The 16,138-nt window shown below is 41.7% G+C and overlaps 1 protein-coding gene across 3 annotated transcripts in view; it reads left to right on the forward strand.

Annotated features, from left to right (window-relative positions):
* Window positions 1-16,138, forward strand: part of caprin2 (caprin family member 2) — an 83,936-nt gene that overhangs the window by 20,024 nt on the left and 47,774 nt on the right. For all 3 annotated transcript variants that reach the window (XM_049567064.1, XM_049567065.1, XM_049567063.1), the window contains 8 exons: window positions 516-771; window positions 867-929; window positions 1,037-1,123; window positions 6,884-7,122; window positions 8,221-8,303; window positions 9,650-9,763; window positions 9,948-9,985; window positions 10,078-10,305. In XM_049567064.1, coding sequence (XP_049423021.1) covers window positions 529-771; window positions 867-929; window positions 1,037-1,123; window positions 6,884-7,122; window positions 8,221-8,303; window positions 9,650-9,763; window positions 9,948-9,985; window positions 10,078-10,305 — 1,095 coding nt within the window. In that variant the 5' untranslated portion in view covers window positions 516-528. The remainder of the gene's footprint in view (window positions 1-515; window positions 772-866; window positions 930-1,036; window positions 1,124-6,883; window positions 7,123-8,220; window positions 8,304-9,649; window positions 9,764-9,947; window positions 9,986-10,077; window positions 10,306-16,138) is intronic.

The following is a 16,138-nucleotide window of genomic DNA, read 5'->3' on the forward strand; positions in this document are numbered from 1 at the left end:
GTCTTGTCAAAGGATATTTAGAGCAAAGTTTGTGTGAATTTTTAATCGACTGCTTGACATCGGGACTTGATTGCAGCATGATTGATCCTGGGCCAAAGCTCTAACCGCTCATTGTATCCTCCTTGATTGCCTGCTTTACACCTCTGCTCATATGGAGGCGCACACAGCCGTTAGGGAAGTATGACTTGCGGAAAAAGATACAGCATGCACGCAGGGATGTTTAATTCAGGGGAAACCGAGAGTGCACAAAGGCTGCTACTCTTGTTTAAGCTGATGCTGTCTGCTTTTGCTGCTTTCATGATTGATCCAGAATGAGCAGGCTGTTCAGTTACCGCTGTATATGCACTGTCACGGGGTTGGCTGCTGCCCAAACTGGGCTGAGTCCATTTCCATTGATACACTCAGCTTGGTACCAGCAGCATCTTTGCTCTGTTAGATGCGTTGCAATAAAAACACGTATGGCCCACCATTAGAATTGTTATTTTAACTACTAAAATGTGTCTCTATATTTCCAGTGTGGAGCTCAACATGGTGCAGCTGTCTCCTTCCCCTACCCTGGATGCCACCCCTCCACCTGTGTGCTCAGAGGAGGGAGAGGAAGGACAAGAGGACCTGGTGATGGCTGATAGCCCAAAGGTGGGCTCACCCAGTGGTCTGAGCGCCCTGCAGCTCAGCCTGGAGGCCTCCACCGCCTACCACGGCTATGACACCTACATAGAGGACGGTCTCATCTGCCTCAAACACAAAATCCGCAACTTAGAGAAAAAAAAGGTAGGATAATGATGGAGCAGGGTAAATGGCAGGTATTAAAATGGCCAGGTTGAGGCAGGCACCTGGATTTTGTGACGTGTCCCGTGTGCCCACAGCTAAAACTGGAAGACTACAAGAGGAGGCTGAGTTGGGGTGAGGCACTTAACAAGGATCAGATGGTAAGACCGGGCTCTGCATTGACAACAAAAAATAGGAATTATGAATATAATTGCATGCTGTTGGGGTTTGTACTGAGGTTTTTTTTCCACTTGTCTTTGTTTTCTAGGCAGCTGTGGAAAAGTACGAGGAGGTACTGCATAACCTGGCGTTCGCACAGGAGCTTCACAAAACCCTAGATATCTTGACTCAGAATGTAAGTCTTTGGCTTACTTTGGTTTCTTCTGAAGTGAGAATGGTTGGGCTGTAATGACATGTCAAGTATGGTTGGGAGCCTCTGATCTGTTGTGCTCATTTTAAAGGTGGATTTATACTTGTGTGTCCGCTCTATGCAGAGCCTACACTGTAGCATACACCGACGTGTAGTTACATTTCTGTTGGGAGGTCCATGTCAGGCTATGGTGTAGGCTACAGTGTAGATGCAGAGCCTATGACGTCAGTACAGCATCAATTCAACACAGAAGTATAATTCTTGCTTCAATGTAATTTTACATTTTACTAAAAACTAGAGATGTCGATAGCGCGTTTACTAGGCACAAATCAAAGTTTACCTGGACACTAGGGGTGTGCCATATCATATTGTTCATGATAATACTGATATGTTTTAATATGAGAAATTCCGATAGTGATAGTGGGCCAGATTAGAAAATGTGAAAATACCGTGGGGCCAGCTGCTTGTTTTTTTTTTTTTTTTTTTCTTCAAATTACAAATGAAAAAATACAACTGTTTTAATATTTTGATGAAAAAGTATTCAACTTCCCATCACTCCAGAAAGCGGCGAACCTTTTTACACTTCTTTGCTGTGGCCATGTATGTCTGTTGCTAGGTCCATTGTTGGCTTGCTTATTGTCTGTTTATGAAAACACATTAGGTCTTCCTGCATTTCCTACTTGGTGCATGTTAGGGCTGCACGGTATATGCGGTAGACGGTAGAAATGATATAAATTTGGCCCACGGTAGAGATTTGCGTTCTACCGTCCTATCGTCGATGACGTCATCGCACCTGCCTCAGTGTGAAAATGGCTGCGAGCACAGAGACAGCGGAGCAAGAGGAGCTGGTTCACGTCCATGATTTAGCGTAGCACGTGCAACATGTGTTGCTGGAGAACTTGTGAGTGAGTTAATGTCTTATGAACAGCCCCGGACTTCTCCGGGAGCTGGTTTTCGGCAAGAGAGTTTGTCATAAACCTTTGGTAATGTAAACCTATGTGATGCTAGGGGCTTCACAAAAAACTCCATATGTGAATGTGTGATAGTTGTGGTATCATGACAGCCTGTCACAGGTTACAGCGTGATGATTAGAGGAGAAATGGCAGAGCATAAAGGTCCAGGTGGAAAAAACACAACTCAGTCATTTAGGATTTTGCTAAAAGAAGGAAATTACCTTTTGATATAGATCCCAGGGGACATTTTGCACCATAGAGTACTGGGTTTTAATTTTGAGTTTTGAGATCTGCAATCTGCACAATAAATGCTCTAAAAAATACATTATATCTTTGCTTTTGTTGTTGCTGGGGTTTTTTTTTAATCAATTTAGCTTTGCTAAGGGACTACAAAACCCATTCAGAAACACTTCTATTGTAACTTTTACACTTAAATTTATACCGCGATATATACCGTTACCGTGAAGGGATTCGATTTATACCGTGATATAAATTTTAGGTCATACCGCCCTGCCCTAGTGCATGACTACAAACTGCATGATAGTCCTGCCATTATGAGGTGAACAGAAAAAATTCCAAGTGATCTTGATCTTGCTTTTGTTGTGCAGAGAGCCACATATAGCAGATTTTGAAAGACAAGCTGGAGGTCGGGGTGTGCCATATCATCTTGTTCACAGTAATGCTGGTATAATTTTTAAGATGGTGAGAAAAATTCAGATTGTGATACTTGCAATATTTTGACTTGTTGCTGTATTGACATCATACTGTTACCCAGAGCAACAAAAAGCATGGCTGGCAGTGAAATTAGCTAGGTGGTTCCAAGAAGAGGAGCAGCCTCAGTAGTGTGGAATACACTGTGGCGTCCTGAATGTTATATGAACAGCCCCAGACTTCTCAAACTCTTTTTGAGACTTACTGCTCAAAGGGAACTCATTCAGCAGCTCCTGGCAGCAGCACAGCGTATCTCCCTCTTCTCTCATGCGCACATGTACACACACCAGAGTCAGTGTTGTCAAGTGATTTTTGTCATAAACCTTTGGTAATGTAAACCTATGTGACGCTCACGGCTTGCCAAAAAACTACATACTGTATGTGAATGTGCAATAGTTATGGTAGCATAACAGCCTGTCATAGGTTACAGTGTGATCATTAGAGGAGAAATGGCAGAGCATAAAGGTCCAGGTGGGGAAAAAAAACACACTAGTCCATACCTGTTGAGTACAGCATACCATGACTTAGTCATACCAAAAATTAGAAAAAAACCAGCAACATTTGGCCACAGCGATCAGTTGCATTTTTGCCATTTTTAAGCATTTTTCTGTTATAGCACCACCCAGTTGCCAATTAGAGTTACATTTCTCCAGTCACCTTGAGGCATCCTGTTCTACATATCTACCAAGTTTAGTAAAAATCAATATGGCAGTTAAGCCTAGATAAGAAATTAGCTCTCTAGCGCCCCCATTTTGTTTGGTCAGGTCAATAATGGAGGGGTCCCCTCAGATTATGTGTGGTCATATGCTTACAAAGTCACGTGGTGATCAGTGAAACCCTTGAGATGTTATACAACTTTGTGATGAGCCACGCCCTCCGCAATATTCATTGCCTTATAGAAGCTCAGGTTTAGTAAGTTTTCCAACTTTTGCCAAGAGAGAATTTTAGATATTGGTCCCTAGATTACGTTCACCGAGTTTCATGCAGATCGGTCAAACTTCCTAGGAAGAGATCGATTTTTAAGTGTTCCAAAAAATTCAAAATGGCGGAAAATCTATATAATCGGAAGTTATGGGTTTTCCTCATGAGGAGAGGCATCTCTGTGCAAAGTTTCATGTCTCTACGACACATGGGGCTTGAGATATGCCCGTTCAAAGTTTGCAATTTCAATCGGTTGCTATAGCGCCCCGTTTGGCCAACTGATGGAATATTGTTTCATTCGCATCATCCCATGACTCTCTACCACTGTGCCAAATTTCACATGGATTGACCAAGTCAGTGAAGAGAAAAACGTGGAACAGACATACCCACAGACAGAGTTTTCGTCATTATATAGTAAGATATATTTTCAATTTGTCATATGGTCGAGAATATTATCGCAAAAATACCCTAAAATATTGCATTATTATTTTAGGGCCATATTACCCACTCCTACTGGAAACTAGTATGGCTCAAATGGGTAACATGTCATTACTGTCAAAGATCTGATTAGCTGAATAATCAGGCATTTTCTTTTTTTCTTTTTTTTGCTTCTGCTTTGCCTCTGTGTTGATTAGGGGTAGGAATCACCAGGAGATCCACGATATGATATTAAAACGATACTGAAGTTACATACAATATTGTCATAATTTTGAATATGCACAATATGCTGATTATGATAAAATATATTGCGATTTATTACCTTTTTTCAACTGTAAATTATGTCTCCAAAGTAAAACTTTGTAAAGATCTGTTTTATCTAATAAGAAAGTTTTCAGTGTATTCATCTGACTTCAGTCATTTTATGCAGCAGCAAAATGTATCTAGAGGACTGAAAAAGCTATTGATTATATTATTATAGTAGGCTACCTACAGTTTTGATTTGTATTTGTCATATTAATAATTCTATAATAAGAAAATTGATATTTGGCACTGTGTGATGATACAATATTGCCACACAAAAATATTGAGATACTATGCTGTATCCTTTTTTTTTTTTTTTTCCCCCGCCACTAGTGTTGGTCCAATATTTGTCAAACTTGTGAAACTACTACAGAGTTATGTTTTAAGGAGACATGGCAAATGTCTAGCTCCACCTTTTATAATTGTTAGGATTTGGTGCTTTTCTTCACTTTGCGTTGTGATTTTAATATGTAAGATTTTGGATTGTATATCTAAGATTTTTCTGACCTTGTATACATGAAATGATTAATGAAAAATACCTTCAGATTAATTGATAATAAAATAAATGTTAGCTGCAGCCCTTCATGGAGTGATGTCAAACACGAATGCAGTATGACCTCAACCATGTGTGTCAAAAATGCACTTGAAACCCCTTACCGTCTTGTCACTGGTCGAAAGCTAAGAAATCATATTTTTCAGTGACCACAAACATGGAATACTAGCTCCCGTTGCAGCTCTTTTTCTCTGCTCCTGTGGCAGCTTGACTCCTCCTTACCAAACATGCATAAAGAGAACTGTAGCTGTTGCTGTCTCTTGTGTGAATGGATGAGGAGAGACTCGTTGATGACGTCGAAATATCCTGAGCTAAACGACCCACAATCCCGTCATTATGAAGACAGTGGCTAAAAAGGTATTGACTGGTGAGTCATAACTCTGGACACTGGCTCTTCTGGTGAGAAATAAACCTTAATTGATGGCTGTTCAATTTTAAGCTAATTCAGAGGTGGTGGAAGTACAGATCTTTTAGTAAAAGTAATACTAACTTGTGTGATCATCTGTTGATGAGCTGTAGCACAACAAGTCCAGTGTGTGCTTGGGGCGGCACTTGATGTGCCGCTGGTGTGTTTTCTGCTTAAGATGTGAATGCTGAATCTACTGCTTTCCCCACTGACTCTCAGCCGATGGCGGAGCAGCAGGTCTCAGTCATTCTGCGGAGGCAGAAACAAAAGAAAATGACAAAGGAAGAAAACAAACGGCTATGAACTCAGCCAGTCGTCAAAATATCTGTCCAGTAGTCCTACCGTAGTCTCCAGCATACCTCTGTCCAAGTAAGGGGGGGAAAACTTAAATGTGTAGTACCCTAATGCGCACACGGGCTCCCTCTGGTTTGTAGTTGGCCACAGCCTCTGACCAAAATTGCTCACTCTGAAATTCAGTTAAGCAGAATTATTCTGTTTCTGACATCAGAGGACAGTTTGAGTAAAGGCACCACCAGTTGTTGTTTGCTCCTGGCGGCTTAGGTTCTGGATGGTCCCCCATCAGCGGTGCCCTCTTGATTGGCCCAGCTGCAGCCTCAAACACTCTCCGCTGCATTACTTCAGGTGGGTTGAACAAATACCATGCCTGAATATCCTAGTCAGAGAATACAAAAATATCCCTGTCCACAAGCTTCTGCACTCATAAGTGATGCCATTTTGGTGAACATCCAGGTATTTTGTAATACAAGAAGGATTGGTTTTCGGATGCATCTAGAACTGCCCCCTTGGCCACTGTGAGCGCACGTTTTTGTTTTTTTTGTTGTTTTTTTTTCCCCTCCCTTCACTTGCACTGAATGTGCAAGTGAAGGGAGGGGAATGGGAGGCAAATATTTGCAAATGTATGTTAATTAGAGGTGGGAATCACCAGAAGATCTATGATTTGATATTATCACGATACTTAAGTCATAATGCAATATTATGGGGATTTTAAATATGTTTAGATATGCTGAGTATTGCAATAAAGTATGTTGCAATATATGGTGATTTATTACTTTTTTCAACTGTAAATTATGTCCCCAAAGGAAAACTTTGTCAGCATCTGTTTTATCTATTTAAATAAAGTTTTCAGTCTGTTCATCTCACTCCAGCAATTTTTTTGCAGCAGCAAAATGTATCTAGTGGACTAAAAAAGCAACTGATTATATTATTCAAGTGGGCTACCTAAAGTTTGATTTGCATTTGTAGCATTAATGATTAATATATTAAAAAAATTGATACATGGTACTGTGTAACAATACGATATTGCCAAACAAAAATACTATGCTGTATCGTTGTTGTTGTTGTTTTTTTATCTTTAAACCTTGATTTGTCAACACCCGAAATATTGCATATACTTATTGTGGTCCTAAATTAAGATCTCTCTTGTGACCTTTTGCATACAGTTGCTGAGGGCCCAGAAGAAAGCAATGAAGAAGGAGCAAATGGCAAAGGTAGAGGAGGAAAGGAGGCGTCTGAGCACTGTGCTGCAGGTCCAGCACCTCCTCCACAGCCTGCAACGGGAACATGTCAGGAAAGACCTGTTGGCTGGACACAACCAGGCACCCCATATCCCAGCCCAACGGCTGCAAAGCCTGAGTCAGCTAACTGCCCTGCTGGGAGTTGAGAGAGATAACAGACTGAGGTGAGGGTCATCTTAGCACCTTGTGGTTGAGAAGACATTGTTATAAGCTGCCAACTCATTTGTTGTGGGAATGAGTAAGGGTTTGACTTGTGACATATCGTCACCATAATATCTGCAGAATTTTGATGGGGTCATTAATAACACAGTGACTCAGCATCACCAGGTGCAGTATTTTCTGCACAACCTCTTAATGTTCTGGGCCACATTCTCTAACATTGTTGTTTCAGAACAATTCCAGCTTCATCTCATCCAGCCCAAAAGCAGCCCTTTTATGAAAATGTTTTATTCCTGTTCTATTTAATCTGTTCTAACGTTGTCTTATCTGCCGGCACGGGTCACTATCTTTTTAAACAAAAACATCGCCTGCAAGGCATTGTGAAGGTGTGCACCAAAATTGCTGGAGCACCCTTAAACGACCTCCATGACCTGTATCAGGTCAGGTGCATGAAAAAAGCTAAATGTATCCTGGCCGACCCAAGCCATCCACTAAGGGACAATTTCATGCTGCTACCATTAGGGCGCAGATATAATCTCCCCTGATGCAGAACAAATTGGTACAAAAATTTCATAAATGTACTTGTGTATTTTATGGTTGTTTGTTTACTTGTTGTGATGATTGTTGTCTTTGATTTAACTGCTGGCTGTGGCACAAATTACCCCTCGTGGATAATAAACCTTTAAAAACCCACACAGGCTGCTCATAGTTGTTGAATGATTGTTTTTGAAACAGTTTGAGTGGTGGTGGTTGTTTGAGGCTTTTATAAGCCTTGACAATGTTGCTACAATCTCTGCCTAAAAGAAAATGAAAAGCTAAATTTGTACTACACTGATATCTGGCCGCTGTCAAATCTCTGCTTGCATTAGCTGTATTTGTACATCAAACTGTTAATGGAGAGGAATTGAAGGTGAGCTGGTGGTTTCTCTGTCAATTTGTAATGCTTCTTTTTAAGCAAATTTTATAAATTGATTCAATCTAATTTCAAATTAGGCGTTAAGCGTAGCCCTGTGTGTAACGAAGCAAAAACAAACATGACAGTACAACATGAGATGAGGGCAAACAAGCTAACATCCTAACATCCACCATCTTGTGTGTTGTAGTTTAGAGGAGCAGATGAAGCAAGCGGCTCTGGCCTACTTGGACCTGCTAGAGGGGAAAGACAAGCCGGTGGCTGGATCCTCATGTAAGTATCTATCTATCGATCTATCGATCAAAATGGCGTAACAACAACCAATGGAAACCAAAATCACCCCATTTAGGGCTTAATTTAAAATCACACTGAAAATCAATTTGAATGAAAATGAATTTTAACATGGCAACTCATAATTTGACTCAGTAGTGTGTATGGTCCTCACGTGCCTTATGCACTCCGAACAATGTCTGGACATGCTCCTGATGAGTTGTCGGATTGTGTCCCAAGGGATCTCCTCCCAGAACTGGATCAGGGCATCGGTGACCTCCTGGATAGTCTGTGGTGGTACTTGGTGGTGTCAGATGCACTGATACATAATGTACCTTAAGTGCTTAATTGGATTTAGGTCAAGGGAACAAGAGGGCCAGTCAATGGCATCACTGCCTTTGTCAACCAGGACCTGCCTACACACTCTGGCCACATGAGGCCGGATATTGTACTGCACCAGGAGGAACCCAGGGCCCACTGCACCAGTGTAAGGTCTGACTGTCACTCTAAGGATTTCATCCTAGTACCTAACAGCAGTCAGGGTACCATTGGCTATGACATGGAGGTCTGTGTGATCCTCCAAGGATATGCCTCCCCAGACCATCACTGACCCACTGCCAAACAGGTCATGCTGGATGATGTTACAGGCAGCATAACGTTCACCACGGTGTCTCCAGACTCTTTTATGCCTGTCACATGTGCTCGGTGTGAACCTGCCCTCATCTGTGAAGAAAACGGGGCACCAGTGACAGACCTGCCAATTCTGGTGTTCTCTGGCGAATGCCAGTCGAGCTGCACTGTGCTGGGCTGTGAGCACAGGTCCCACTAGAGGACGTTGGGCCCTCAAGCCACCCTCATGGAGTCTGTTTTTGACAGTTTAATCAGAAGCATGCACACCAGTAGCCTGCTGGAGATCATTCTGTAGGACTCTGGCAGTGCGCCGCCTGTTCCTTCTCACACAAAGGAGCAGATATTGGTCCTGCTGCTGGGTTGATGCACATCCATGGCCCTATCGAGCTCTCTTGGTCTAACTGCCAGTCTCCAGTTAGCCCATCTATGCTCTTTAGACTGTGTTGGGAGACACAGCAAACCTTCTTGCAACTGTGAATATAGATGTGCCATCCTGGAGGGGCTGGACAGTAAGGATAAGGAGAGAGCAACTGTCTGTGGCCACTACCTGCACTACCACTACTCGCTACTAGACGTTTGCCATTTCCGCTTATATTCCGTGTGAGAACAATGTGTAGGGATTAAAGGGGTTATAGTACAGACAAGAACTTGAATCTGCTTTCATCACTGCCTGTAGGGTCATCTGAAGTGGATTTTTGTTTAACTGATCATCTTTTCAGTTAAGCTGTTCAAAGAGGAGCTCACCAGGCTGTTGAACAGCAAGTACTTCAGCTGTCTTCCACCTCCACCCAACAAGTCTCCAGAGGTGTTGCTGAGGTCAACCAGTCATAGCTGTAAGTTGATCATACTTATATTTACTGTGTGACTTAACACCTGTGGGTGAACAGAAATTGGAGTTTGGCATTAAAAACTGTGCCAGTATTAATTTAAATGTACTATTAAAACTACTCTATACCTTTTGCCCTAGTCTGAATGTGTTTAATTGCAGATTTATATATTTTTTCCCCCTCCTGTTAGCCACATCAAAGTCAAAACCAAATCAAGATTCTGAGGAGGTAAGACCAAAATTACAGCTGAATTTTGGTGCTGTGCATTTGACTGTAAGCATGCTCCAGGATCCACTGATGCTGTGTTGGTGATATGGCAGTTTTTCAACAGACTGTACCTGACTGACACGGAGCCTCCTTCCACCAAGAACTGGAAGGGGGACTTCCAGACCACAAGGGAGCGGGAGCCTCCTGACTGCTGGGATATGGAATTCTCAGATAGATCTGCCTCACCCCAAGCTGCAGTCCGCAAACAATGGAGAGGAGCTGCCACTTTTATCCCCAAAGTCCCAGTCACCACCAAGACCAAGAAGGTTGACTGCAAACAAGTAGGTATCGTTAAACCCTCTGGGCAATCGACTTAACATTGCAATTATGTCTATGGACAAAGTAATTTCAATATATACAGGTGTGTGACCAATTGTATTGCTATCATATTAATGACCTCAGCTTCAAAAATAAATTAAACCAAAAGCCCCTATCAAGTAGGATACTCCTACTGACATTAGGCAGGTAGGAGGAAAAAAAAGATGCTACAGCACACCTTTTTTGGGATTGGGAAAACTTATCACAGCTTTGAATTTAGTTGTTGGTTCTTAAAACTTTTATTGCATCTCCTTTTGTTATTTGTAGTATTTGCCATTTAGGATGTTTACTAAAGTTAACAATAAATGTCTGTATGAAAGCAAATAAAAATAAATATATTTTAATTTTAGTCAGACTGTGTAAAATTAAGGACTTGGCTATCATGTCATCTCTAATTAGTTGTGCCCAAACTTTTGCATGGTGCTCCTTTCCTTTTTCCACTCTAAAATTGTACAAAACAAGGATAATACACTAATCTTGCTTAAAATATTGAAAAGCATGTTTCATTAACTTCATGCCTTTGGCAGATCAGTTAATCTTATACTCACTTCACTATTAACAGAAACATGGAATTTTGACCAGGTGTGCCCAAACTTTAGAATGCCACTGTAACTACAAAGAAGATGACCAAATCAAAGATGGCCACAGGAGGCAGTCTTCTGAGCACATGTGTATATAGTAGGGGAACAATGGCAAAATGCAAAGTGTTCATTGATTTCCCTTTCTGAGTGTAGTCATATTGAAAGCCAAATTATACAAGTGTGTATATATATATGTGATCCATGTTGTATAAACGTGCCAGGTCAGTTAAAGGGATGTTAAGTTGCATGCAAGACTCTGTGTAAAGCTTTCGCTAACTACATCAGTTTAACGTTGGCAAAGCCAGCTACTCGAAAACCTTATTACAAAGATCACAACAATAAAACTCACTAAATACATCAAATCAATATGTTACACAAACAGTGACAAAAGTTAATAGTCTTGCTTACCCTGTACTCAGTGATGAAGAATAACAGCATTATAAATAAACAGCATTACTAACAGTGCTACTTTTTTCAGTAACGAGTAATCAAAAAAAGTTACTGTCTCCCCTGTTATAACGCCGTTACCATTACTCACAATAAAATGTGCCATTTCTCAGCTTTACTTGAGTTCACTGAAGCGTCTTTCAAGCAAGCTCCTTCTCAGCAGAGCTCTAAAGTTTTGGGTTTTTTTTTCTTTGGTGAGGGGGAAGGAAGGGAGGGAGGGAGAGACAACCACATAAGTGATGATGATTGGCTTAGGGAGAGTAAAATTTCATCATAAACCAATCAGAGGCAGAGTAGGGCGGGTATTCACAAGCAAGGTTGTCAGGTCTGCTTATTAGCTGCGACTTTGGGCTCGTTTTTTTGTAAAGTCGCTTACAAATATTGGTAGTCGCGGGTTGCAGTTTTTTGGGCTTGTTTCTAAAGTGGAGTTGCTTATTTGGGCTTGCTCTCTAAACATCGCCTTTCTCAATCTAATAAGTTATTTAAACTCATGATAGTATGTCGGACTGCAGGATGTTTCCACAGCTCCGCTCCCTCCGCCCCTCTCCTTCTCCGCATACACACAAGTGACGGTCAGTCAGTAAGACTTTTCACATTTAAATTGCGCGATTAATGGATGTTCGCTAACAAGTGGGCGAAATATGGAAAGAATACAATAAAGACTTGCAGAAAGAGAGGAGATTGATTCGACTTCAAGAGGTGGACAATTCAAAGGCAGTGTGCAGATTCAGATTCTGTGTGAAATATGTACTCATTCGCATATCTCCTTCACATATTTGAGCATCTTAGAAAAAAGTAACGCTATAGTTGCTTTTCCAGGTAATTAGTTACTTTTATAGTGCAGTAACTCAGTTACTAACTCAGTTACTTTTTGGGGAAAATAACTAGTAACTATAACTAATTACTTTTTTAAAGTAACGTTTCCAACACTGCCTGTACTGCACTAACATTATGCCCAGTTGTTACATTAGCATTTCATGAATGGAGGGAAGGGTTGCTTTGTTGTGATGCATGTAAGCCGGCAGTCTTTTATTGTGGATCAGCAAGGCTGGAAAGATTTGTGGTTCCTGATGCAGTCCTTGCTGTGCTGTCTTCCATTGTTGCAGGTCAGAGGAATCTGGTGTCTGTCTCCTTCAGAGTTAGCCGCTCTGCACTAACTTGGCTTTGTTCTCATTTGCTTGGAAAGTTAGCTTGCAAACTTTGTCTCTGCCTTGCACTAACTTGTGTAGTCTTTCTTACCATTTAGAAGATTTTACTGTGTCTGCTGGTTTTGAGCAGTTCACACATGTGAGAGCAAGGCCACAGCTCCTGTTGGGAACTGAGGTAAGAAAAGGTGGGGAAGAGCATAGCAGGTTCTCCAGCACCAATGACTCTTCTCTGAAAAGATCCCAGGCTAAAAAGTGAGAAGACAGAATGGAAAGATTCCTCTTTTTGTCAGCTTGAGGACATTTTATGGTCATGTCACAGTGACTGACTGTCATTGAATGAGCAGGTTTTCGCACTAAAGCGTGAAATATCAAGGCCTGTGGGAAGATGAGTTCATTTGGCTGTCAGTCCTTTTGTCTGATGAACAAAATTCAATTCAATTCAATTTTATTTATAAAGCCCAGTATCACAAATCACAATTTGCCTCACAGGGCTTTACAGCATACAACATCCCTCTGTCCTTATGACCCTCACAGCGGATAAGGAAAAACTCCCCCAAAAAAAACCTTTAACGGGGGGAAAAAACGGTAGAAACCTCAGGAAGAGCAACTGAGGAGGGATCCCAGAGAGGGAGGGAGGGAGGGAGGGAGGGAGGGAGAGAGAGAGAGAGAGAGAGAGAGAGAGAGAGAGAGACCTCCGGCAGACTAGGCCTAAGTCAGCCTAACTAGGGGCTGGTACAGGGCAAGCCTGAGCCAGCCCTAACTATAAGCTTTATCAAAGAGGAAAGTCTTAAGTCTAGTCTTAAATGTGAAGACGGTGTCTGCCTCCCGGACCGTAACAGGAAGATGATTCCACAGGAGAGGAGCCTGATAGCTGAAGGCTCTGGCTCCTGATCTACTTTTAGGGACCACGAGTAACCCTGCATTCTCAGAGCGCAGTGTTCTGGTGGGATAATATGGCACTATGAGCTCTCTAAGATATGACGGAGCTTGACCATTTAGAGCTTTATAAGTTAACAGTAGGATTTTAAATTCAATTCTGGATTTTACAGGGAGCCAGTGCAGAGAAGCTAAAACAGGAGAAATATGATCTCGTTTCTTAGTTCCTGTTAGTACACGTGCTGCTGCATTCTGAATTAGCTGGAGAGTTTTTAAGGACTTTCTAGAGCTACCTGATAATAGAGAGTTACAGTAATCCAGCCTTGAGGTAACAAAAGCGTGGACCAATTTTTCTGCATCTTTTCGGGTCAGGATAGGCCTAATTTTCGCAATATTACGCAGATGAAAAAATGCAGTCCGTGAGGTTTGTTTTAAATGAGAATTAAAAGACAAATCTTGATCAAATATTACTCCGAGGTTTCTTACGGTAGCGCTAGAGGCCAGAGCAATGCCATCTAGAGAAACTATGTCATCAGATAAAGAGTCTCTGAGTTGTTTGGGGAAATGAGGCCACATATGTCATTTCAAGTGGGCTGAACTTAAAGGAAATGTGGAGTTTGCCATTTTGGCTGTCGCCATCTTTTTTCTTTCTTTTTTTTTTTTAAGCCAAAAGTGACCATATTTGGACCAGGGGATGTAGCTGTGTGTGAGCGAGGTGTTGCACATAAACTGTAGCAATGCCTCGCAAATAGCCTGTCACTCAAGTGGTCCCTTCCTTAAATATGCTTAACTTTAAGCCTTTAATAAAATTTTAAATTGGTGGTTATTAGATAAATCACCCATTTAACCAGATAGTCCAAAACTGTTTTTTGTACCAGGCTGTAAACACGTTCATTTCTGCTGTAAAGTTGCTCATTTTAACATAGGGGTTTTCAAGGATTTACTCGTGTGTTTTTGAACCAGTTTCCATGGACATTTGATGAACTGCAGTTTATGGTGTTTCTGCATTGGCTGTATTTTTCCGCATCTGAGGTTGCTGCTTGGTCAGTAAGATTACAAAGTATGCATTTATCATTGTCAAATGCATGTGTTCACATCCTGGAGGTTTAATTTGCACAAGAGTAACAAGCATTTATTACAGCGACTAACCATGTTTGAAACTAGAGGATATTTCAAAATATCTCTTCAAAACTTCATTCTTGATCTTGGGAACTGCAGATAGGCAAAGTAATCTTAAGTCGTGTTTTGGGACATTTAGTTATTCTGCCCTCATTATTGTATTTTTTGAATACTGCTCTGCACTCTGATTTGACCCATCTGCCCAGCTTTCATTTTCACATTTGCACTCCAGTTAATGTACAATTATTCTAAATAATTTTGCCCTACAGCTGAATGATAAATTGCCATTTTAGTCTGACGTAATTGAAAGAAACTCCCACAATTAAACAAAAACATTGCAACCGTAACAATAGAATTTGAAAGTAAGAGTTGTGTTTTAGGGCGGCACGGTGGTGTGGGGGTTAGCACTCTTGCCTCACAGCAAGAGGGTTGCCGGTTCGATCCCGGGCGTGGGAGCCCTTCTGTGCGGAGTTTGCATGTTCTCCCCGTGTCAGCGTGGGTTCTCTCCGGGCACTCCGGCTTCCTCCCACAGTCCAAAGACATGCAGATTGGGGACTAGGTTAATTGGTAACTCTAAATTGTCCGTAGGTGTGAATGTGAGCGTGAATGGTTGTTTGTCTCTATGTGTCAGCCCTGCGATAGTCTGGCGACCTGTCCAGGGTGTACCCTGCCTCTCGCCTGATGTCAGCTGGGATGGGCTCCAGCCCCCCCGCGACCCCCAAGAGGATGAAGCGGTTAGAAGATGGATGAATGAATGAATGAATTGTATTTTAAGCTACCACAGCTGTTTGAGTTGATGTCTAGGTACACTGTAAACAAGGTCATACAACATCGTCTGACCACAACTAAAGGTATCAGTGTCTCTGCTTTGTCTTTGATGTTGCACTGGCATATTAACATGAGATATCACAAGGAATTTGTGTGAAGAATGAAAAGAGAGCTTTTAGAGTGTCAAACCCTGCTTGTTTTTACACTTCCACACATCTGGGGTCCGTTTAACAAAGCAAGTTTAGTGAAAACTCTGTCTGTTAACCCTGAAATGAGGGAAACTCTGGGTTTTCCGATTCAGAAAGGGAGGTAACTTAAACCAGAGAAAGTGAAGTATCTCCAGCCCGTTTCAGAAAGAGAGGTAACTGAAGCTCGGTGTCAGTTACCATGGCAACTGACTCTGTGAACCTAACCTGGTCGGGAGCAGGTTTTCTTCAATGAACCTCAAGTTTCTAGTTGTCTCCTCCCTCTTACACACACGCAGTGTGATTCATTCATTCATTCATTCGTTTAGTGTCGCGCAGGTTTCAGCGAGTTTGATCATCTGTCCTCAAGGTAAAGTTGGATCCCAAAGTGTGTTCTAGTTCTAAATCTACTTTTTTCGACCATGGCATGTCCGTTCTTGGAGGACCCTGTAGACGAAGAGGCAGTGTTACTGAGGAGGGAGATTATTCACAGGCCCAGAATTGACATATTATAATTTCCAGAACATTTTCTTTTTGAACGGTACCGTGTCACATCACAGTCCATCATTTATATCCATAACCTCATCTGTCGTGACATAACCAACGTCACCAACCGTGGACGTGCACTTTCATCTACCCAAATTCTTTGTGTTGCTCTTCGTTGTGTGTGTG

This window comes from Epinephelus fuscoguttatus, linkage group LG22 (genome assembly GCF_011397635.1).
Source record: "Epinephelus fuscoguttatus linkage group LG22, E.fuscoguttatus.final_Chr_v1".
NCBI lineage: Eukaryota > Metazoa > Chordata > Actinopteri > Perciformes > Serranidae > Epinephelus > Epinephelus fuscoguttatus.